Source organism: Saccostrea echinata, unplaced genomic scaffold (genome assembly GCF_033153115.1).
Source record: "Saccostrea echinata isolate AGI-Se365-2 ecotype Australia unplaced genomic scaffold, CSIRO_AGI_Sech_v1 ptg000012l, whole genome shotgun sequence".
Lineage (NCBI taxonomy): Eukaryota > Metazoa > Mollusca > Bivalvia > Ostreida > Ostreidae > Saccostrea > Saccostrea echinata.
Genome location: NW_026889761.1, coordinates 15932339 through 15959149, shown reverse-complemented (window position 1 = coordinate 15959149; position 26811 = coordinate 15932339). Strand labels below are relative to the sequence as shown.

Sequence of the window (26811 nt, the reverse complement as noted above, 5' to 3'; positions counted from 1 at the left end):
TTTAGGCCCATACGTACTGTATTAAAGATTATTGTCGATCACGTGAAAGTCTAAATAAATCATTTGAATTTAATCTTTATTTCCTCCAGTTGTAGAATTGAGAAACAAACAAATATTGCAACATATTTATATCAATGGAAAAATATCTATATTATAGCGTTCTTAAAATAAATAAATAAATAAATAAATATATATATATATATATATATATATATATATATATATATATATATATATATATATATATATATATATATATATATATATATATATATATATATATATATATGTAACATGTACTGTATTTTTAAAGCATATGTGTGCATTAAAACATTGGTAAGTTGCTAATTTACTACACTTGGTCGTGAATACCTTGGAGAACAGATGTGTAAAATCGTATTCACTTAGATTGATCTAGGTAAACATCATCAGATTTAACTGAGAGTTCAGACAAAAATTAACCTCTTTTTTAATTTTTAATTTTTTAATTCCCCCACCCTCCCCACCCCTCCAATACTGAGAATAAAATCATAAATCAAATCACAGACACACAAAATTTATTTTCATATCTTGAATATTTCCTTCATTTTTTATTTCTACATTCTTTACAGATTTTATATTCAAACTTACTTAATTTAGTTTGTAGACCTTTACTTGTAAATTTACAAGATTTCCAATATCCTTTCTTTTAAAGTATATTTGATTATACATTTTTTGACGTAAGTCAATGTATATTTAATTATATAGAGTAAGAAAATAATGAAACAATTCTATTTTCTTTGATGAAAGCTTTCCTGAAAACCATTGTGGGAAAGTCAGCATGTATACCTGTCACGTCCTTTAACTTTTATTGAAGATTCATTCCAATCTGTCTGTCACAAAATTTTATGCTTATTATACTGCAGATCGAGTGACTTCCTTATGATATCACCAATTTTACTCGTAAAATCTACGGTAGCTTTACTGTTCAAAATCTTTGAAAAAAAAAATAATAGAAAAAACCCCTTTAAATGCTGATAATGTGTAAGTTCAAAGTATTAATTAAAATTTGGAAATTCTATTTTGTAAAGTCGTGGAACAAGACAAGACAGTGATGAAGAAATGTGTCCCAATTGAACTTTTCAGTGAGGAGAGATTGCTACAGTCTAAATATGGCTCTGCATTGTTCGAATCCAGGCCTCGGAATTAACATTGCATTAATTGCGAGTCACCGATTTTCTTCCTGCAAGCAAGGGTCACATTCGGACGTTTTCCTCAACAGCTGCAAACCAAGAAAATCATAATAATTCCTTGTTTTTGTTTTGTTGTGTGTGCATCCCTGAGAAATATAATTGTTGACGTTTGCTGTTTCTCCCAGCAGAAACAGCAAATATCAAAAGTACATTTTTGTTCTTATCAAAGCAGTGAAAAATAAAGCTCTTATCAAAGCAGTGAAAAAATAAAGCATTTTATCCCAATGTCACATTAATGAATCTATAAGGGAGAAAACGACTCCATTCATTGATTTTTTCGGTGGGGTAAAATGTTCAAGGTCGGGGTTACTACGATCCTACACGCTCGGCACGGAACAAAGAATCCCTCTTTGATTAAGTTTTCTGTGTCCTTGCGACCCTCTGTATCAAAAATGCCTGATGTTCAGGGTTCGACTCAGGGTCATCTTTGTTGGCGCTCATGAAGTTCTAATGCAGCTGTTGTTTACAATTGAGACCAATGTAACGTTACATTAAAGGGTCAATTCCAGGTTTCCAAGTCAGGCCTAAAGCGCAAGTTTAAAGTGTCAATCGGTGAAAGTTTTTTTTTTATCTTATTATGGACGATATCATCTTAATGCAGTGCTGACATGATGCTCGCATGCCGGTACATCTCGTTTTTAAAGTCTTGCTCACTTCCCCTGAAGTTGACGTGACAATAAGAACCACCATGGATAGCTACATATATAGTATATAGGAATTAAGACATGAATGAAACAATGGCCATAGCCACGGCATATATGTAAAGAAAAGTACAAAATAAAAGAAAATTGACTAAATTCCCTTGTCTCTCTGAGAAATGAAGAATCACATTACAACAAAAGAAGAAAACCTGTTTTCCCCGATACATTATTTCGGTATTTTTATCATGTAAATTTACACAGATATCAAGGGCCGTTCCTGAAATGCATGACTGGTAATTGTTAAAATATCGGAGTTAAGACGGCTTGAACAAATATATTTGTGCACTTCTCAGCTGAAAAGTCCGTTGCATATGTACATGTATATACAAGCTGTATTCTGCCTCTGTTGCAATGCATCGTGCACTAAAATACCGACATGCTAAACTTAAAATGCAAGAATATATTAGTCATGTCATAAATACCTGCTGCTCGGTATAAATTCAATTCTGAAACAAAACAATACATGTACCGTAGTGCTATATGTGATGAAAAACGTATACGACAATACCTATATAAAAATTAAAATTCAAAAGTGGCCTTGGGGAGAAAAATCCCTTCAGTTCTGCCTGTTCTGGCAGATCTATAAAACATGAATGAATGTAGACGGTGGCGCGCACTGACGCAATTTGAGGCGTACGAAGGCCACGCTCATTGGGTTCACGGCCAGGTTAAACGGTACTCAATTTTTTACGACCACCTATTGCTAAAAATCAGTTAATATATTCAGTAAATGCATGGATGGGCGGTGGGGTGGGGTTGAGTGGTGCCCTTACTTTCCCTGTTTTATCAGCTAGACTATATATATATAATCTGCAGGTACGTATATATTATATATACCTTATAAAGGTAAATTTAAGGTCTGACGACACGTTGCTCGAATATCTGTTTGGTTTTTCTTCATAATATACAACAAATTAATCATAATTATCATTGACCTGTGATTTTTAAACTGTTTTCAAAATATCTTAGTATAAAAGGACACCAATTTTTTTTTTAATATTGACAATATGCTAGTGATTTCCAATAGAATTCTATAGTAAATAGCATCCTATGGTATCTTTTCCTGGTAAGATACCTTAATTTTTTGTGAGGAAACTTGTTAAAGAAGCAATACTTCAATGACAAACTCTTGGAAAAAATTATATATTATTTAGGAACGTGTCGTCTGACCTTAAACATCCTTAAGAAATACTAAAGTGTATATTAACCATGCTGGGGATAAGGCATATTTTCTTTATATGAAAAGACATAGTAATTTAAGATTTAACATAAATTAATTATTGGATTGGATAGCAGATATTGCCAACTTATAGCCCCTCTATAATGAAAAGTCATGGTTTGCTTCTTTGAGTTCCCAATGATGACACTTGAAGGAAACTAGCTTGACTTTCAGGAAGTTGTCCCACTTTTTAATCTTTGATTCAAAATTTGATGTAGATTTAAGGAAGAAAAAAAAAACAATCGAAAACCCAAAAACCAATTTTCTAAAGTAAAAAAAAAAAAATCAAAAGTATAAAACATGACAGCTTTATATCGAATTGACAAATAAACATTGTCTATTAATGACCCCTTCTAAAAACTTTCAAGAAAAAAGTAAAGTGCAATGTTATCTGAAACACATTGTGGAAAAGGAACGGAAATTTGCTTATATATGCCATATTTGGAGATACATTTATAAATATTGAAGAGCGATGTTAAAAATAGGGCAATTCATAAGTAAAACAAGTCAACCAAGGTTCTAGAACTTCCCTCTATATAAAATGGATTTTATTGAAAAATTGCTTTATTTTTCACGTGTAATGGATCACTAGATTGTAGATATCCTGGAACAGAATGATTATAAAACTGAGAATTTTTAAAAGATATTAATCCCTTGTAGTCTATCAGGTGTTTCACTATATTCTTGCGATGACTAAACGTTTGTCTTTGCTGGTTTTAGGAATTTCAGTAATTTTAAGAATTTAAGCAAAAATAACCGATATTATAGACATTCTGCGAATTCTAAATTCACTTCTGTAATTAATTAAAATCATCGATATGTGATTAAAAAATGTTACGATTGTGAATAGTTCAGCTTTTGAAAAAGAGAGACAACTTCTGCAAATGATCTCTGGAAAACAGAAACACACAAATAAATCCTCCCCCCCCCTCTCTCTCTCACACCCTCACACACACACACCCACACACAGAATTGGTATGGGTGGTTGGATTTATTTTGCTTAGTATGCATTTTTTTTTTTTTTACAGGAGACTAATTTGACCATTCATTTACATCAAGGGAGATAAGATCTGAATGGCTGATTTATAACAGTATACTGATTCGCACAATATACTATTCAAGATATTTTTCTTCTTATACAAATAGTTACATGGTTTACATTGATAATTAAGTAATCCCTTACGTGCAGATCCTGAATGTTGTAGCGAAATCTGCAATTAACTGGCTTCCTCACGGAAGACCGGTTTTAATGACTAATTAAGCATTTAAACACTTTTTTTTTATAAGTTCGCTTGTCCTTAAGAGGAAAACGATAAAAATGTTAAAAACTGTAGTCAGAAATTGAATATTCTTTAAACCATGCAATTAACCGATTTCTAAAGAATAATTATTGGAAACAATGACGATTTTTTGTCAAAAAATATATTTGGAACGTAAACAAGATTACACATTAAAGTACTTTTAGTCCTTGTTAACGGATATCAGCAACCACGTGAAATCGATAGGTATACAGGAAAACGGCTCGAAATTCAATATGTTTTAATGATCGTTCTTCGAAAAGCCATTCGTTGACTCAGAACCCCCCCCCCCCCCCCGAAATTCGCTATTTTGATTTTCAATATATATATTATAAACTTATTGCTATTTTCAAGGTCACTGCAATGATTTAGCCACCTGAGGAATGCAGTATCACCGAGCCCGAAGGGCGAGGTAAATATTGTACTCCGAAGGTGGCTTAATTATCGTGTTGACTGAAAAAAGCAATAATTTTTTATTATATGATTAAATGAGACATGCAAACTCATTAAGCAATCCATGTCATCTTGATTGTTTAAATTTGCTGTATTTATAGCCAAATGCAAAGAGAGAAGCGGGGTTAAAATTGATATATCCATTTGTATTTATTTAGATTGTTTCAACCTATGAGGTGCGATGTAGAAAAAAGGGACATCGTATTAATTTTTAATCAGGGAGATTATTCATAAGGAAAAAAATTGACAGTTTTCCTGAAAAAAAACCTTGACTACACCCCCCCCCTCCCCCCGCCCAAGAATTCACCAAACTCGAAATTGTATTTCGGGGAGAGGATGGGGTGTGATGGAGTGTTAGGGGTCCATTAAAGGGTCGGGGGGCACCTAGCCTTTCAATGAACATTTTCATACTAAAATAGTAAAAAATTACTTTCAAAACAGTGGGGAGGAGGCAGCCATTCTCCCGATTCTATGTGCCAGAGTGTAAAATTCACTTATGTTGAAGTCGCTGCAAGTGATTCAACTTTCCAGAACTATTTGTATGAATCTAGAAGTTTTCCATCTATTTTTAGTCTAATGTAGTAAAAAATAAATCATTATATTCACCTGGAAGGTCACGTGCAGGTGAATATCTACAGTGTTGGATCTCAGCCATCAGAGGGCTATGGATTATTCAGTCATATATACATATAATATAATATAATATAATATAATATAATATAATATAATATAATATAATATAATATAATATAATATAATATAATATAATATATATATAGGTCACGCCAAACGCCAAACTTTGATGATCTCGCCAAAGCCCGATGCATGATCTCACTCGTCCGATGGCGGAAACAACATTTAGGACGACACCGTCAATATTAGTAGCTTCCCCTTCAAAATCCAGCAAATTATGGCAAGTTCTATATCCGACTGATTTGGATATTCTCGCAAACCAATCGACTGATTAGGATTAGCCCTTGCACCTTTTTGACTGATTTGGCGTTGTTTAACACTCACAAGAGATTAAGGTTAGTTCTTGCACATTAGTCGACTAATTAGTATCAATCTCGCACCCAGGCGAGAGTCCTCGCACATTATTGGACTTGTAAGAGGTGGCCACGTCCAACCCGAAAATTGTCATAGATCTGTTGTGCACATTTTCTTATGAAAGGACCACCAACATATTCTAATTTTCTTTTTCATGGTAAATGTGTTTGTTCTTTTGAATACTACAATGCCTGTTTTTCTGCATTTTCTTATTCCATTAGACAACTGCATAGATTTAAATTCAATCTTAATTTTTTTGTTTTAAAACTTTCATTTGTTCGCCTTGTCTCACATATATCAATTACTTGCATATCATTAATTGTGCTAAATTTTATACAATTCGACTGTGTACTTGATTTGCTAAGTCTGTACTTGATTCTTAGACATATGAAGATTTTGATGAAATGTTTACATTTTTCTACAGCTTATTCAACCAGTGCCATTTGTCTTTTTAGGAATTTCGTGCTATGTTTTCTATAAACTCTGTGCTTTGTTTTTTACCTGTAATTCCTGTACTATGCTTTTCTGTAAATTCTGTACTGTTTTCTTTCCTTTTACGTCTCTGCAATGTCTTCTGAAACTGACCTTTAACCTTTTGATTTTAGTAACCCCTGTGCTAAACCATCTTTCTGTAACTTCTTCCCTAAAAATGTTTGTTTTTTGCAATCCCTGTGTTTGTTATCTGTAAATTTTGTGCTTTCGTTTTTTTTTTTAAATTCTGTGCTCTGCTTTTTTCTCCGTAATTTCTGTGTTATATTTGTTTTCTGTACATTGCTTTCTGTAAATTCTGTATTTTGCCTCTTTTCTGTAAATACTGTGTTTTGCTTCCTTTCTATAAGTTTTGTGTTTTGCCTCCTTTCTATAAGTTCTGTGTTTTGTCTCCTTTCTGTAAGTTCTGTGTTTTGCCTCCTTTCTATAAGTTTTGTGTTTTGTCTCCTTTCTATAAGTTTTGTATTTTGCCTCCTTTCTGTCAGTTCTGTGTTTTGTCTCCTTTCTGTAAGTTCTGTGTTTTGCCTCCTTTCTATAAGTTTTGTGTTTTGTCTCCTTTCTATAAGTTTTGTGTTTTGCCTCCTTTCTGTCAGTTCTGTGTTTTGTCTCCTTTCTATAAGTTCTGTGTTTTGTCTCCTTTCTGTCAGTTCTGTGTTTAGTCTCCTTTCTATAAGTTTTGTGTTTTGTCTCCTTTCTGTCAGTTCTGTGTTTTGTCTCCTTTCTATCAGTTCTGTGTTTTGTCTCCTTTCTATAAGTTCTGTGTTTTGTCTCCTTTCTGTCAGTTCTGTGTTTTGTCTCCTTTCTATAAGTTTTGTGTTTTGTCTCCTTTCTGTCAGTTCTGTGTTTTGTCTCCTTTCTGTCAGTTCTGTGTTTTGTCTCCTTTCTGTCAGTTTTGTGTTTTGTCTCCTTTCTCTCAGTTCTGTGTTTTGTCTCCTTTCTATAAGTTTTGTGTTTTGTCTCCTTTCTATAAGTTCTGTGTTTTGTCTCCTTTCTGTCAGTTCTGTTTTTGTCTCCTTTCTGTAAGTTCTGTTTTTGTCTCCTTTCTGTAAGTTCTGTGTTTTGCCTCCTTTCTATAAGTTTTGTGTTTTGCTTCCTTTCTGTAAATACTGTGTTATGCCTCCTTAATATTTTCTTTAACTTCTGTACTTTGTTTGTTTTTCCCCCTATTTTTTTGTGTTGTAACGTCTGTGCTTTGTTTTTAGCAACTTTTGTGCTGTGTTTTGTTCGTAATAACTTCTGTGCTTTGTTTTTTGGCAACTTTTGCGCTGTGTTTATTTTCGTTATAACTTCTGTGCTTTGTAACTTCTAAGCTGCGAAATGCTTGACAAGCTTGTGCTGCTTTTATTGTTGTCTACACTAACCAAGCTTGATGATATATTGTTTGTAGTTTTACCTCCCATTCGAGGATTTTTCACTCATATAGAGACGTCACCATATACCGATGAAGTGTTTCAAATTTAGACCTTTACTCGGCACTCAGAGCCATTGAGCAGTGAGGGTTCTTTATCGTGCCACTGCCTGCCGTGACACGGGGCCTCGGTTTTTCAGGTCTCATCCGAAGGACCCGCAACTTTCACTTCAAATTGCCGAGCGCTTTGAGCTACCGTGACGGTTTGATGATATTAAAATATCTAGCGTATTTTCCTCAGAATAAAACGTTTTAGTTTCAGTTTACTACGAGAAGAGAATCTCATGATTTAAATAATTTATGAAAAAAACCCACAGAAAAGTATTGTTTTACTTGCACTAATTATTGTGCATCTCGTGTTATGAAATATATATTCCATGACAAACAACAATGCACTTCTCAACAATGACAGTTTTCCTGGTTTTCAACCTCAAGAAATTTGTCAAATGACACAGGGCGATCATTTATATATAAATATATTTTCACATGTGAGGAAGATGAATTGTTGTTATGAATGAATAATTATTGCACGATTTTTTTTTTAAGTGAAACTATGCTTAATGAAATTTTAATGATAGAATCGTAACCATTTTTTCGTCTTTGTGTATTGTTTCAAGTGTGTCGGTTGAAAAGAATTTTTACATCCAGGATGCGATAGACAGTTCAATAAAAAAAATTATAAAGACAGCTTTGTGTCTTATTCTCTCTGCCAGAAGGAGAATGAAATTATGACACATTCCAGTCTTTTTTTTTTTTTTTAAAGTTTGGCGTTTGATAACTTCCTTATGTAGGTAAATCCTATGCTGTTGAATATAAATACATAACCACTAATCGATCTATCAATATACTTCTAATGGAGATACAGTCAAGACTTCCTGTATGTAAAAAAGAATATTCTTTAAAACAAAAAAGAGAAGAAATTACGCATATTTATTCGGATAGGATAGCTTTGTGTTAACAAAACAATTTCCCACAAGCATTTCATTGTTTCCTTTCTACATTTGTGAATTGTCCACATGAACATTTATTAAAATATATAATTAAATATTAAATATGGTTTAAATATATAAATGAACGAAAACACTATAGTTTGAAAAAAGAAAAAAAACTATTTAATGCAATAATTATAAAATAAAAAAGGCTTCTTTGGTATTGCAAGAAAAAATTCCCCAAGGCTATCCTTAATATAATGCGTTTTTGTTTTAGGACATCCTGTAAAAATAAATTGCATCATAAGTAAATTAAACTTGTAACAGAATGAAGGTAGCAATAAAAAGTAATTATGGTGTTTCTGCTAAAATATGCATGTGATCATTACTAACATATCCAAAGTGTATTGCTATCAATATACAATGACTGTATGAGAATTCAAAGTACATTCTCACACGCATTATCAATGTATCAATAAAGTACAAGATTACAACCGTATGTCTCCCAGCCAATTCTTAAAAAAATCAAATTGTAGAAAAATCAAACAAAAATAAGAAGTAACTCATTTTTGTTTTAATTCAAATAATCACATTAAATCGAAAATGCAAAATTACACGTGCGTTGTTTACCTTTTTATCAAATCGGTTTCGGTTCAGTCAGTACATTGGTGAGCCTACCCTGCATTTCTGCACGTTTGCTCACTCCTTACTCCGAACGTTACCATATATTTCCCGATTTATCACGGCAAATTTCTGGCAACTGAAGAGACAACATCTTCAATCACTGAACCGATGAGCTTATTTTGCAAACAAATCACATTTAATGGACAATTCATGCTCAAGAAAAATAATGTGCCAAGTAAATGTTTGAGTAAAGAATACAACAACGATATCAGCCACAAAAATGATGTAATTCAAAACACATTGTATGCACCAGAGATGTGCTTTGCACTTTTTTCTAAAGTGCATTACTTATCCAAGGATAATTTTTAACCACGTGAACAAGTAACTTAAAAGCTTTTCCCTAAATTTAACAGATTTATTTAACACAAGTCCGTGTATGGTTTTTCAGTAGATAGGTAAATAATAATACCTCACACCTATACCTGTGACACATTGGTGAAGCTACAGTCTAGATTTTAAGTGCTGATAAACAAATGATAAAACATGGCTAATTCATTTGACCTTCATGGTTAGACCTTACACGACCTTATGAGAGCCGTTTTAAATAAACACTAGCATACTTTGAAAACTGTACTGTCCATTACAAATGCTATACAAGAAATGAAAGACAGTCTTGATTATCATGAAACTCTGTGTTCAGCAAAATATATGCAGGATTTCACAATTCATACACAGATTTCTACTACGTCACAAATATATCTGCCATACGTACACGTGATGTATAAACCCTTTATGCTGTGATAAAAGTATAGCAAACTTTCTTATTAGTTCTTGAAATGTATGCATATCATGGAACATTTGCAACATTAATATTTTGACATGGAGTGATCAATATGCAGGAAGAGTTGTGTTACAATAACTTATGATATTAACCTCCTGTTAAACAGAAAATATAATGATATAGCAATATATAATATTTATTTGTATTCTTCCTAATGAGTGAAGGAAACAAGACGTGACAGTTTGCACACTCTGTTTTTGAATGATAATATAATTTTTTTCAATGAAAAATGAGTAGATGTAATATCAACTCTTCTAGAGAGACATTATTGCTTAAAAATCATGATTTTATCAGTATATCTTGGCGGTAAAGAATTTAATAAACTTTTGTTTTTATGTGAATGTGAAATATTTTCAAGTTAACTTACAAGATGTTTTTTCTTTCATCATTATACAGACTGAGAAGCAATATCATATTTGTATAAAGAAACATTAAAAAAAATGAAAATAACGAAAGTACTTTAAAAAAAAATAAAATAAAAGTAACCAAAGTACCTCAAGGTTTGCATATATAAAGTGAACGTGCAGGGGTAAACGTTGTTTATGAAGTTACAAGATTGACTTTTTGGACTGTAGAACCTGCGTAACCTCAATATGAGTACGTGATCTTTCTCACACAAAGATTAACTGTACTCCATGTTATTAAAAATGTCTCGAGACCACGATTCCTTTCTATATATTTTGAAATATTGCAACGAGGAAATTTCTGTTTTTTATGAATGATTCAAGGATATTGAGTCAATCTGCTAGGAATCCTCACAGACAGTTCACACGTTTCCACAACAGTCACGAATCAGACGACGAGTTTTACGATCGCCCAGGTAAAAAAAAAATTATGTCCAATAAGTTATGTGTAAAATATCTTTGGAAGGAGTACGTCATACAATCCAACAGATAATAAAAAGCAAAACTACATACTCTCATAAGTTTCCTTCGTACATGGATAACTAGCAAAGAAACCAAAATAGTACATGTATAATAATAATTATAAGTATATATACTTGTAATAAATTCATCACCAGTGAAATTAAAAAAAAATTAATGAAGCATAGATTCTGCTTGAAAAAAAGTTTTGGAAAGATTTTTGTGGTAATACAAAAAGCGTTTTAAATTTGGTCCATAATTGGTCCCCAAGATGAAGGGGGGAGAGGCCACCAATTGGACTCTTGGCTGGAAATGAAAATTCATTTTTTTTTCTAATTTTCCAAAAGATGTATTGCCTACTGCGTAAAATGTAAAAGGAGCTCTGGGAATCAGGTATTTGTAGATAATGTTGTTTTTTCCACTAGTGAGTCCCTAGGATAAAAGTAAAAGTTCCTTATTGCACATCTACAGGACATCATCGGTCAGGTGTATGAAGAAGACAGTAGTGACAGGAGGACGAAGGGAAAAGGGCAGCAATATACCCGAACTTTCTTTAGAAATTGTGTTTAAAATGGGGTTTTATATATATATATATATATATATATATATATATATATATATATATATATATATATATATATATATATATATATATATATATATAAAGCACATTTTACAACAACTCTGAAACTAACATAACTTCCATAAGTGAAGAAATTTTAATATAAAAAGCACAAGGAAATTCACTTTTATAAGGATACCCACTTCCGCCCCAACCCGGGGTTGTACTCTCGACCTATGAAATCTGTCTCCTAGCAGTACAGGAACAGCGCGCTAGACCGCTCGACCATCTGGGCAAGTTAAAAACTTGCTTTCGATGCCGATGGAATTCTCGCGGCGCTGTCCTACACTACACGGTCATTGAGAATGGAAGTGAGACTTTTATAAGGATACCCACTTCCGCCCCAACCCGGGGTTGAACTCTCGACCTACGGAATCTGTCTCCTAGCAGTACAGGAACATATTATTAATAAGTGGGTATCCTTATAAAAGTGAATTTCCTTGTGCTTTTTATATTAATATTTCTTCACTTAGGGCAGTTATGTTAGTTTCAGAGTTGTTGTAAAATGTGCTGTATAAATAAAATTAATTCATTACAATGTGTATCGGTAACGATCCTCTAATAAAACTAATGTCAAATAACTGTATCTCACTTCCATTCTCAATGACCGTGTAGTGTAGGACAGCGCCGCGAGAATTCCATCGGCATCGAAAGCAAGTTTATTAACTTGCCTTGATGGCCGAGCGGTCTAGCGCGCTGTTCCTGTACTGCTAGGAGACAGATTTCGTAGGTCGAGAGTTCAACCCCGGGTTGGGGCGGAGGTGGGTATCCTTATAAAAGTGAATTTCCTTGTGCTTTATATATATATATATATATATATATATATATATATATATGCATGTATATATATATATATATATATATATATATATATATATATATATATATGAACAAGCATGACAATGAAAATTTTTGTTTTTCTCGTCGTATTGGCTATATATATATATATATATATATATATATATATATATATATATATATATATATATATATATATATATATGAACAAGCATGACTATGAAAATTTTTGTTTTTCTCGTCGTATTGGCTATTGAATGATTAATTTTAACATTTTAGTTATTAAATGTTAATTTCATTCATATGTTGTCCAATAAAATACTATATGTTCATGCACCATATACCCTTTATAGTGTATGTACTTTCACTTTCGGAGATAACTTGTTTTCTCGAACCAACTGTTCACAAAATTTCTAGATTCCTCGAAACAGTCTTAAAATTTGCGCTTTCCTTCATTGTCTATTTTTTTTATTGATGCACAACACATACAATTTGTTGTAGATCCCTGTTATTGTTTTTACTTCGTTAAAAACATATATCGCCAAAACACCTGACAGACCTCTTGACCGATAAAACTGTAGGTAATGTCTGTTTATTACAGCACAAATATTTTTTACACCTCTGGACCGTGACCTATACGTTCGTGCATTAGATCAGAGAACACGAACGCAATGAAGTAATGAACACGGTTAATACATGACGCAGTAGTTGTCCTCGAACAAGATAAAAAAGTAATAACAAAAATAAAAAAAGAGAGAAATTATAACTTGTTTGGAATACATTGGTTTACATTGACCTTCTGAAGTCTTTGTAAATGTATGAAAAATAGACTGTTTGGTGATCGACATATTCCTACGTCTTGTTGACTTTGATATTCTTTTTTAATTTTATATAAACTTACAGTGTTTATCTGCTTCAACCTTCACTAGAATTATTAACACACTCCTTAGATTTGAACAAGAATGTTTGTTAATGAAGAGATGACCAAAAGAACGTCAAATTCTAATTCTTCTCAATTATTATTTTAAGTGTTATTTTTAAGTGTAGATTCAAGTAAATACCAAAATAAACAATATAAGGAGCTGGATTTAATTTTGCCCAGAGTCCTTGACTTTGAGGTGTAACCTTGCATCGAAATCTAAATTAACCAAGGTGATGGGAAATGACATGCTAAAGTTTGAATACTTTCCCCATCAAAATTTCTGGACAATTTCACTATTTGATTCCCCTTGGCCTTGACCTTTGAGTATGACATTTCTGTGTTATGGGCCAAAACATACTAAGGTCTAATTCCTTCCAACAACGTTCAAAGAGTTTTGCCCGTTCACGATTTCTTTGCCAATTGACAATGGCCTTTGAGAAATAACCTTTATTCAAAACCCAATTTTGCACTGATATCAAAATTCGTTCCAATTCATAGTCCGGGAGTTACTTTAACGAACAGACAAACAAACAATCACAACAAAAGATGTGTCCTTATCTACAATGATATATAGACCCTTACTAATTTGGGCTAAATTTGCAACAGGACACAAGAATAAATGTACCACAAATAGATATAGATTGATCAAAGTCTATTCAACATCTAATATGCAATGTCAAAGACGAAATTGTATAGAAATGCACATGCAGGGGAAATGAAAATTTCTGAATCTTGTCGAGTGTTTCTCGTGCTCTGATATATATATATATATATATATATATATATATATATATATATATATATATATATAGAGAGAGAGAGAGAGAGAGAGAGAGAGAGAGAGAGAGAGAGAGAGAGAGAGACATAAACCTTCAACATAATATTGCATACAGTTTGCAAACTCTATTTTTAAACACAGAAAGAGATGAGATTAGAATGATAAACTTTAAACCTATGACATCGTATTTTTATTTTCAGTACATGCAATCACAAAAGATTATTAAGAAATATTGCAATTCGTATGAGATAAAACGTTTTTTTCCTTTTTAAAGTTTTTATAAATATGACAAAAACACTGTAAATTTGCTCTTGAGCAAAACTTTGGATTACGTGCCAATCCTAAAATTCAGTCATTATTCAGAAAAGAAATACTGAATGAAGAGAGAGAGGACGATTGAGAGACGATAAAGGCCGAGGTCCGTCTGAGCGATCAAACGTTTCGATAACTCTTGGAATTTGAGCCTGTTTTCCGGAGTAATTGCATCATAAATAACAGGAAAACGTCGCAGTAAAAATCAATAACTTATTGATGTTAAGCCGGACAAATTTTCATTCATGTTTTGCCTATAATAATAAATGAATCCAGGGACCCCATCAAAAAAAAAAAAAAAAAAAAAAAAAAAAAAAAAAAATGCATTAATACCATGAAATGTAATTAATAAAATAATGAATGCATAATTGAAATTCAAAAAAAGAATATCATGCAAATAGCGATGTTTCTTTATAATCTTTTTTGCTTGCGTGTACTGAAATTGAAGTTCTAAAGTTTATCAAATCTCATCTCTTTCTAACAATAAATTTCATCTCTTTCTAAAAATAAGCAAGTGTTTTATTATTTTAAGTTTATTATGTTCATAATTTTATTCGAGAAATGTATGCAAACCTGATTTTTCAATGTTTTTTTTTTTATATCGGATTCTAACGTATTCCTTTGTTTTTACAACCCAACACATTAATTAAAAAACAATTCTTTTACATACAACTTTGTGAGTCCCTTTACATGGTACATGCAGTATTTCACATTGTAAAATCACTTGTTTTTAAGGTTGAGGGAAATACATATATATTGCTTCGTGGGGATTTGGTTTTATGGTCGAAAAAGAAACATGATAATGTAGTTTGAAATTCCTCTATTTTATATACGACATGAGTTCCTGGGTCTTTTCATATCATGAAAACAACGAAAATTAAATCCCACGAAAATTATTGATTTCAAGGTTATCTTATTAAAGCAAATGTGCAATTTGGTCTCAATTTTAGCTGCGTATTTTATTCCAATTGTATATGAGTGGAATTAAATGGAATCTCAGAAATATTTTTTAAATTTAAATTCATTTTTATAATTCAGTGAAAATAGAGTAGACTTATCATTTATTATAAACGTTTTATTTATAATTCAAATGTAGTATAATTACATGCATTATATAATTAATTTAATAATGAATGCATGATTTTGCAAAAGACACTGATAATGAAACTGTCCACAAATGACTTTAATATGACATACAGGTTGGGGGGGGGGGGGGGGAGTGTGAGGGGGAGGTGGCACGCTGTATATATTGCATACCAAATTTAAAATTTAAGTCTACACCTCGAATTACTGTTGTTTCCAAACTTTTCAACTATAAACAAACCTTGCAGTGCCTAGATATTGAACGTCTAAAACAAAAACCTCTTAAGAGTTTTGCTCTTCTTCTTTCAACAACATTCCCGCTGGACATGTCATTACCAGTGATGTTAATATAGTTGAAAATGAAGACATAAAAGCAGTCTTAAAAGGTCCTAAAAACAGGGAGCCCCGATTTTTTAATTGGCGACAGAACATTCATTTCTATTATGCATTTTGTCAAAGATTATGCCAGATGTTGGGCTAAATATGAAAGGGAAGACCTGAACATTTTGTCAGGATGAATTAAGTGTTTTAGAAGTACATGTATATTACGAATCGTATTAGAAAGTTAAAAGGCAATATGCGAACTTTCTATCTTTCCGTTTTCACTAAATCGGAAGTGTTAAGAATTGGAAAGACTACATGAACAATATAATATGGTTCCTGTAGCTTGTTACAATATCGTCTTTTTAATAAGGCTCATTATCATACATGTTACTGTAATTTAGAAAACTTGGTTTTAATTCTACGTCTTGAAATCCAACTTATAAGCACCGTTCACTTTCAATGTCTAATACCAGTACTTTAAAAATTCCAGTCAACCAAGGTGAGTTCAGTCTACCCTACCTATAATGGATTCCTAAGCTTCATAAAAATCTTTACAAGCAAACGTTCATTGCCGGGTACAGCAAATGCTCTACCAAGTACCTATCTTTACTCCTTACAAAATATATTAACTGCTATAAAGGAGAAATTTCAGGCGTACTGTTCTACAGCATATTTTAGAAGTGGTGTAAATCAGAGTGAATTCACAAAAACTACAGAGAACTTTTGGAAAATTTAAAATCATCAAAATTTTCAAAAGTCAATAACACCATTCAAAACCTACGACCTTTCTACACTTTATACAACAATTCCTGACGATAAATTAAAAACTAGATTTTTAGATATCATAGACAACTGCTTCTTTAATAAAAATGGAACTCGGAAAGTTTCGTGTCTTTTGGTTGGTCATCAACCAAATTACTTTGTTAGAAATCACTCTGATTCCAAACACAAGTACTCTACAGTCCATATTAAAAGGAAGATGTAGTTCCTCATTGTAGTTTTTGGAGACCAGGTCTTCCAATAAACTGTTGGAATTTAGTTACTTCCATTCATACATGTATGTCGACTCGATATCTCCCAGTGAACTTGAAATAAAAGACACAACATTCTGCCACATCTGTTTTATATTTGGATGTTTTACTGACTATAGATGATAAGAGCCAACTAACAATTAAATTGTATGACAAACTAGATGACTTCGGCTTTTCCATCGTCAACTTTCCTTATTTATGTAGTAATATCCCGCTATCACCTGCATATGGTGTTTATATGTCTCCAAACTTATTCGATACCCAAGAGCATGCTCTGAGTACGATCAATTTTTAAACCAAGGCGGGCTACTGACAGATAAGTTGATGTTACAGGGATTTCAACAACTTCATTTAAAGTCAGCATTTCGTAAATTCTATGGTCGTTATAATGACCTTGTTAGCAAATATAATCTATCATTGGGTCGTATTTTGGCTGAGGTGTTTCATACCAATTGTTAGGACTTTGTTTTTATACGACTACTGAATATTCCGTCTACGTGATCAATATATAGGGCTCACAGCGGTAGTGACCGGTCGACGGGGGATATTTACTTTTCCTTGGAACATACAACTGATCCCACGTCTGGAATTTCCGGGGGTCCGTGTTCTATATTCTTCACAGATATACATTGATTATAGATTTTTTTGAGATTGATCTCTGTTCCTTATCTTTACCTTTTTCCTTCACTATGGGGCTCTATTTTTTGATCTTCAAAACTTAATAGAGGAGTATTACTCGTCACAATCTTCCAAGCAATTTGTTTCTTCTCATTCATGTGTAACGAACATTTGATTTACAAGATATAATGCATTTATTAATATATAAAATCAAATTTGGGGCATGGGCACAGTAGCCATAGGTAATGAATTTCATAATATTTGGCAGAGAGCTTATTGTTCAATTAAACCTCTTACTGCCAGAAATTGAAATGGTCTTTTGTTTCTCATTTAGTATTTTATAACGTAATAACAATCAAGAAATGCTCTGTAGAAGTTGCTTATCATTGACAAAAATATTTAATGCATTCTGTTACTTGTAAGAGAATGTTCTGTCGTATCTACTGATTAATTTTGACACACAGTTTCTCACAGTAAGAGGATTAAATAAGTACATATACATAGTTCGTTGTCTTTAGAAAATCTCAAAAAGAAAAAAAAGAAAGAAACATCGGTAAAATCCCAAAAGTTTATGACGTCACAGAGACAGAAAACAACAATTATTTGCTTCCAATTTATCATATATTTTGTTAATTAAGATTTTTATACAATATATATACAACTGTTACTTATTTCAAAAGGTATTCAAAAATTTACTACATGTATTATGGAGGCAGAAATATGCCTTTACCGAATATAGTTCTTTGAAGTTTTTGTCATCACTCTAAACGCCGCAATGTTAGTGGTTTGGAACTCTCCAAAGATTTATATATTGGAATTAGTTGAAAGTCCTTCAACCCTTTCAAAGAAGCTGAATATGTTCAATAGTTCACGAGCAAAGGGTATCTACTTTATATTTGGACGCAGTGACATATCCAGATTAAGATCTTTGGTTTAAAACACGTAAACATAAAAAAGAAAAACACTTGGAAAAAATACATTAATTGTAATATAATCTATGAAGTGTCTCCACGAAATGTAAATTTTGTAGCGGGGAAGCCTGCTTCGTAGAAATATCATCATATTCCTAGTGTTCTGATACAGAAGTAGTGTATAGGCAAATATCAAGTACGGGGATTTTATCTCATATTCTGTTCATTGTGTTCTATGGTAGAAGTACATAAAAAAAAATACCAGGTAATTTTGCAATACAAATGCTACATCTACATTCCTATATTAATGCATAGATGAAATGTTGATAATCTCTATAAACTTTTATAAACGCTATGAATTCCTATTTCAATTTTTTTTGGATAAAATTGCGAACAATGGTTGCCATTTGAAATAAAGTTATTCATAACCTTTCTTCAGTTTACATAAATATTACAATACCCGGGTAATGCAGTGTGACACTCAGACTTATAATCACTGCATTAATTGCTTAATAATCTCCAAAAATGATTCATTCATTGAGAAAAAATACTTAATGGAAGCTGAAGAGAACGATTTACAGACGATAAACTTCAAGGTCCGTCAGAGAGATCAAACATTTCGATAACCCTTATAGAAATTGAGCCTGTTTTTTCCATATAATTACATCATAAATAAGGACAAAACGTTGCAATAAAAGTCAATATTTTTATTATGTTTGGCTGGACAAATTTTCATTCATTTTATTACAGTAGAATAAATGACCCTTTTTGAAGAACTTTCAGACTTCATAAAAGGAAAAACAATATTTTATAAGATGAAAAGGCGAAAATAACGATCAGTGATCGATCTCCAACAAAAACCTTTCGAACAATACAAACTGCGAACAGGGCAAAATACGGACCCCTGGAAATTCAGAGGTGGGATCAATACTAAGCATGCTCTTTAGTATCAAAAAAGTTTGGAGACACAAATATCATATGCAGGTTATAGGGGAATATTAATACATTAATAAGGAAAGTTTACGATGGAAATCTGAGGTCATCTGGTTTGTCATACAGATTAGTTGTTAGTTGGTCCTTATCGTCTATAGTCAGTAAAACATCCAATTATGAAACAGATGTGGCAGACTCTTTGATGTCTTTTATTTCGATTTCATTGAGATGTATCGAGTCAAAATATGAATGGAAATAACTATTGTTAGTTGATAACACGTCGTCGATATATCTGAATGTCGAGATGAAGGCCACAGCAATTGTTTTCTCCTTATGGAGAAGTTTTTGATTCTGCTTCAAAGGAATATGAAAACAAGTCGACTAATCAAGGAGCATAGTTAGCGCCCATCGAAATTCTAACAGTTTGTTGGAAGAGCTGGATTCCAAAGATTACATAGATATTGTCATTGAGAAACACCAGCATCCTTTCAATATCAACTTCAGAGTTTGTGTGTATAAAATCAGAGTAATTTTTAACAAAGTAATTTTGTTGATGACCAATCACAAGATACGAAAATGTCGGAGTTCCATTTTTATTGAAGAAACAGTCGTCTATGATATTAAAAAGCCTAGTTTTAAATTTATCGTGAGAAAAGGTTGTATAAAGTGTGGAAAAGTCACACGTTTTGATGTTACTAACTTCTGAACATTTTTAAAGTCCTTTGGAGTTTTGATTAAATGATTGATTGTATGTTGTTTTACGTCCCGTTCAATTTTTCACTCATATAGAGACGTCACCATATACCGGTGAAGGACCATTACTCGGCATTCAGGGCCATTGAGCAGTGAGGAATCTTTTTCGTGCCAACGTCTGTCGTGACGCGGTTTTTATGGTCTCATCCGAATTAAGAACCCGCAACTTTCACTTCAAACTACCGAGCGCTTGGTGAAGGAACAGTTGAAGTTTTGATAATCCACATCTGATTTACATCACTTCTAGAATGTGCTGTAGCACAGTACGTCTGAAGTTACTCCTTACTGCAGTTATTTTTTGTGATGAGTAAAGATGATACGATCAATTGTTTGTATGATATTAATACCCCGTACAATTAAATTGAGTTTTATATTATTGTTATCATATTAATCGGTTAAATTTTAGATTCTGATAATATCCTTTTGAAATTTTCAAAATCCAACGTGATTGACGGAACGACTATTGCTGAAACAAAAGGAAGCCAACGAACTTCAGGAATCAATATATTTTATGAGTCAGAGTGACTTATGAAAAAATAATTATTCGCTGATCAATAATATTTTATCACAAACTTTATGTATATACTAGTAATCGAAACACAAAATGTCAAAAATAAGTAATGCTTCATGTGATTAATAGAAAAAAAATCAATGAAGTGATTGCTGGCGATAGTGTTTACAAGGAACTTGATACGTTGTTTTCTCCGCCAAGGAGGGGAACATTCAATATATATATATATATATATATATATATATATATATATATATATATATATATATATATATATATATATATATATATATATATATATATATATATATATATTGCATTGGGATGTGCCGCCAGAAGGAGGTACATTTTTTACCTCCTAAAAATGAAGAGTCTGTATGCAGTTGTCTATGAAGAATATGAGATGTTTTAGTGTTTCAGTGAATTTTCAGGTGCATGTTGACAGTCACCATTACAAGTTCGGGAATGCAAACCTATTTCTTTAACATATTCTATACAATTATTAGATAGATCTGTAATGAGAACACTGATAAACAAGTAAATCAAAATATTTATATTCGTCTCAGCCTTTCGTTGTTTTTTTTTTTGGATTTATGTCTTGAAGCTATAAAACTAAGTAGTTTTATATTCTGAACATGCATATGCTGAATGATATATCTAAATGCAACAATTCTGCGAGAGGTAGTGGTCATAATTAAGCATCTGTTACCTAACATATATCAAATGTAAATAAAACATCTTATATGTATAGATGTACATAAAATTGTAGATATTGGTGTTTGTTTTCCGTCGATATCCAAATGTTACAAAATGGAACCTGTACCAAAATTTTACATTGAAATCTGGGGAAATTTGCAAAAAATGGAAATTGTTAACCGTTTTGCTTATTCAAACTTCGATTTATAAAGGATTTTAATTTTCAGTTTTAAACACCTTTTTGTAATTCAGTACACGGACAATTCACGCTTTTAATAAAAGCAGTTGTAATTAATATTTCATTGAAATGTGATAAGTGTGTCGGCCATATTGAGACTGTGTAATTAATCTGAATTATTCTGAATTATTCAGTATTTAATCTATAACAATCACTAAGATTAAGCAAATATCCATTATAAAAGATTACATAATTTTATTTTGTATTCCTGCTGGCCACTGTTTACAGCCATTATATATTTTTAATAATTTTTGTTGAGACAATTACAACTTTACATTTACTAAAAGGTACTCTAATTCCATAATGAAATGTGATAGTTATGATCGAAAATAGATTAAGTGCAGAGCAAACACGGACCTCTGTAAAATCTGGTGTCATCAAGGGACCTTTTGTTTTGATAAGCTGAAGTAAGTAATTCGTAAACAATTCAGTATGAAAAAAAATGGCATAACATTTTTTCAACGTTATTCAGCATTCGACATAACGATAGGTTGTGTTTGCAAACAAGGTCATTATATCGAAATCACATATTTTCGTGGTGTCAAATTTTCGTGGCTTGAGGAAAAACTATGGGTTCATGGGGGTTTAATTTGTGGATGAAAAATTGTTGAGTAGTTATGTATATGGCATTTTACATTTCGTGGTGGACATGAATTCACTTTTTTCTTTAAAACTTGAAAACAACGAAAATTAAAACCCACGAAAATGATAGATTTCACATAAATTTGTGAAATGTTTACTATATTGATATTGATGACGCTTTCGTATTGTCAACTTATTTGTCAATAGCCTGTCGCAGTTTAGAAATAATAATCTTGCGCATCAAATTAATTGGGAGACATAAACATCATATTCGGATGATGATTTTATATTTGTACATAAATAAGGGAAGTTGATGGCAGAGAAGATGAAGGTTTACAGCAACTTTAACATGAAACTGATTTATCATAGTGCAATAAAATAAGAGTTTTATCTATCAAAACACTGACCAAATATTTGATGTATATGATGATTTTCTAGACTACAAACATATACATGTAATGTATAGCTAGCTAAAAAATTACGATAACAGGTGTTATCCACTCCCCACCCCCTCCAGGACTTTCCAGCTATTTATGAATTTTTTTTTTTTACATTTGAAATATATCTTCTAAACAATTTAGTAAATAATTTGAAATCAAATTTAATAATAATCATATGATATAAATAATAATCATAATCGTTGTAACAGTTATTTCAAAAGTTGTTTTATTTTATTTTTGTATTTGTTTGTATAACATTTTATAAAAAGTTTTGTCAAAAAACTAAAGCATAAAGTAACACAGATTTGTCTTGATCTATTTTTACACGATCTATGAAAGGTTTATTGTTTACGCAAAACATAATTATTCTTTTTGTAAAACCTCATTATAAATAATGTTGAAGACGGAAAAGAATGTGATTTACTGACAAATTCTGTTCATTTGCCCTGTGCGTCAGTGAATAAAAAGCCAAGGGCACACCATTATCAAAAGCTAACTTAACTCAGGTAGGCGTTTTCGTGATTACATTTGTCATAATTATTATACATTATATTTGATTTTTTCCCCGTTGGTTTTCCTTGCGCTAAATTACATGTCTTACATTTCTAATATCTATTATGTTTACTTAATTCGATTTCTTTATTTCACATTTTGTAGTTAAATTACACATCCTCAAATCAAATGCAGGGCTTGGCAGGGTCCGACTAAGAAATGTAAGTATTAGAATAAAATACATTAATTTTTTATCATGTAATGATTAACTTTCTAATATATTAATATACTATCAAACTAATACGAATGTTTATAGAAAATATTTATTCTGAAGAATCGTATCTTTCTTTCCCCCCTATATTTTAAACCAACCTTCATTGGTGCAATGATATTTTATTGCATTTCTTAATCGTTTAAATCAAAAAATAGAATGCATTGGTTTGAAATACATTTTGGGCAAAATAACAAGTAAGAAGAGTGCTAGAATATGATAAACAAGATGTGTTTGTGAAACACTGATGCCCCCGTATGGCAGCTTATGGCGAAGGTTAAAGTTTCTTCAAATGCAAGTCAAAATCCAGGCCAAAAGATAAAAAATGTTGATACCCAAAGAAAGGTCTTGTCTCGAGGAATACACCTGTGAAATTTGAAAGACCTAGATACAACTGTTCAAAAGTTATGGCGAAGGTTAAAGTTTTTAAAATAAAAGTCAAACGTCAAGGTCAAGGTCAAAGTGGTTGGTATCCAAAGGAAGATCTTGTCACAAGGATTACATATGTGAAGTATGAAAGCCCTAGCACCAACCATTCAAAAGTTATGGCCAAGGTTAAAGTTTTTCTAAAGTAGGTCAAACTCCTAGGTCAAGGTCAAAGGGTCAAAGTGGTTGGTATCCAAAGGAAGGTCTTGTCACAAGGATTACATATGTGAAGTATGAAAGCCCTAGCATCAACCATTCAAAAGTTATGGCCAAGATTAAAGTTTTTCAAAAGTAGGTCAAACTCCTAGGTCAAGGTCAAAGGGTCAAAGTGGTTGGTATCTAAAGGAAGGTCTTGTCACAAGGATTACATATGTGAAGTATGAAAGCCCTAGCATCAACCATTCAAAAGTTATGGCCAAGGTTAAAGTTTTTCAAAAGTAGGTCAAACTCCTAGGTCAAGGTCAAAAGGTCAAAGTGGTGGTTGGTATCCAAAGGAAGGTCTTGTTGCAAGGATTACATATGTGAAGTATGAAAGCCCTAGCTCCAACCATTCAAAAGTTATGGCCAAGGTTAAAGTTTTTCAAAAGTAGGTCAAACTCCAAGGTCAAAGTCAAAAGGTCAAAGTGGTCGGTATCCAAAGGAAGGCCTTGTCACAAAGAATACACATGTGAAGTTTGAAACCCCAAACACCAACTGTTCAGAAGGTATGGCCAAGGTTAAAGTCTCATAAAACTTTGCAAAAGTGGCTCAAACTCCAAGGTCAAGGTCAAAAGGTCAAATATGATGGTACCCAAAGAAAGGTCTTGTCACAAGGAATACACATGTGAAATATGAAAGTCATAGCTCCAACCAATCAAAAGTTATGGGCAAGGTTAAAGTTGACAACAGACAGACAGACAAACAGACAAACGGACAGACAGAAAAACGGACAAACAGACAAACAGACAAACAGATAAACAGAAAAACAGACAGACAGGACAAAAACAATATACCCTCGGGATCTTTCGATCCGGGGGCATAATAAAAATGAATAAAGTACATACAGTTTCACTGGGTGTTTATTGGTGATTTTAACTTATCAATAGTAAGAATTATAAATGTTATATGGACGTAATCTAGTTGTATTTCAAAGTTAAATGGAAATTGTTTATCATTAAATATGGAAGAAGTCAAAGAAACCAACAGTTTTTCCAATCTATTTCACGAACGCCTGTCTCTTTTGTTTCTGAAAGATGTAACAAATAATTTCTACAACATTCAAAGTTTTTCTCCTTCTCATAGAATTTTGTAATATATGTAAAAAAGTTGATCACCATTTCTTGATCAGTAGTTATTTGTGGTATTGTTGTCAAGAAGAATTCGGCAAGGGTTTCCTCTGCCATTTCATATTTAAGCATAAGAGAATATAATTCCTCCCCAGTACGTAAAGCCTCTTTGTATTTTGTTCTTTCCATATAACCCAGCATCATTTTTAACGAACAGGGTTTGAGTACTTCTTTCAAGGATTTAATTATGCTTGGATGTTTAAAATACGTTTCAATATCGACAACAATTGGATTAAGGATTCTTCGGAATTCCAGTTTTACTCCTATGTTTTCTATGAACTTGTCGTCAAAAAATAGCAGCAGCTGCTCAACTGGATTCTTTCGAATCTCTGTCAAAGCCTCAAGCAATGCATTAATTTGTTCCTTGGATAAATAATCTATCAAATTGTTCTCAGAAATGAAGAAATTTGGAATATTCCCCTCCTTAACGTATTTGATCAAAATATCAAGAAAGCATAGAATACAGGAGCCCATATTTTCTTCCCAGCAGGAGCTTGGTATTTGCTCACAGGTGTAGAAGAAGACAGTTTTCAAATGATATGATGAAAGTAATTCTAGTTTCTTAAGCCTTTGATGATAAAGTATTTTGATTGCAACATATGCTTGTTTTTGAAAATCGGTCAAAGCCTCTCTTGCTATTTGTCGTTCAGCAGTGGCAAATGATATCCTCCATTCGTCTCTTGATTTCCAGTCGTCAACTTTTCTGTGATGCGTTGGAACAATGTGACAACCTGCTTTTACGATTTCCTGAATCAGAGTTTCCGGAAGCCAGCCTCTTTCAATAGACCTTTGAATCCATGGAGTCGCTAGAGGGGGCCACTCTTTACATGGCATAGCAAGAACTTTGTCCATTGGTAAAGGGTTTCCGTTTATTTGTCTGTCCGAGACAGATTTAGGAATGGTCAATGCTGGGCCATTCACTTCTATCTTGTCAATCAATTCTTTCTTTTGCATACTATACATTCGAAAATTTAGAAGAAGCATCTCTCTATCTTGGTATTGATCGAATAATACTGTATTAGAGCGATTAATACGGACATATCCCGAATGAATATCATTCGTCTCTGCTAATGCAAAATAGTCCCATGGAAGTAGCTCCTTAGCTTCCACAAACTTTAAATTAAGTTTTTCCTTTCCATCAAATGTTATCAGGTACTGATTCATGACTAGCATGATATCAATATCCGATAAAGCCAAAGACTTACAGCCTTCTTTCGTAGTTTCGGTAAAGTTTGGCATATTCAGGCCTTCCGCCATGCTGCCTACAGGAATTGCTGTGACGTCATCATCATTCAATACACTGACTTCTTTATTATCCTCGAACTCCAAGTCGAATGCTTTTATTCTTTGGCTGCTTGCTATAGACAGTGGAATCATATTTTGAATTATGTACGAAAAATGGAATGTTGGCATACCTGAAATTTCGTCAATATCCTCTGGTGTGAATCTGAAACAAGTGTCCATCGTGATCGTTTGATTTTGGATGTGTAGAGTATTATTGACTGCTATATTAGACTGTAGAAATATTACGAAGAAAACCTTTATCCAATACAAAATGTATATAATGTGTTCTATTGCTAGTCATATCACACAACATAGAGCACAAATGATATGGGCAAACTTGATAAGTTTTGTACTATT

General features: G+C 32.4%; 1 protein-coding gene and 1 long non-coding RNA gene across 2 annotated transcripts; both read right to left on the bottom strand.

The window, feature by feature from the left end:
* Window positions 1-6537: 6537 nt before the first annotated feature.
* Window positions 6538-7839, bottom strand: LOC133185072 (glutamic acid-rich protein-like). The gene is made up of 3 exons (XM_061320131.1): window positions 7833-7839; window positions 7366-7536; window positions 6538-7322 (listed from the first exon to the last, which is right to left on the bottom strand). The coding sequence occupies exons 1-3, from the start codon at window positions 7837-7839 to the stop codon at window positions 6538-6540; spliced, it is 963 nt and encodes a 320-aa protein (XP_061176115.1).
* A 1104-nt stretch (window positions 7840-8943) lies between these two features.
* LOC133186021 (uncharacterized) lies at window positions 8944-9579 on the bottom strand. Its single transcript, XR_009720993.1, has 2 exons — window positions 9407-9579; window positions 8944-9059 (listed from the first exon to the last, which is right to left on the bottom strand). It is a non-coding gene; the product is annotated as an uncharacterized LOC133186021 (long non-coding RNA).
* Window positions 9580-26811: the final 17232 nt, after the last annotated feature.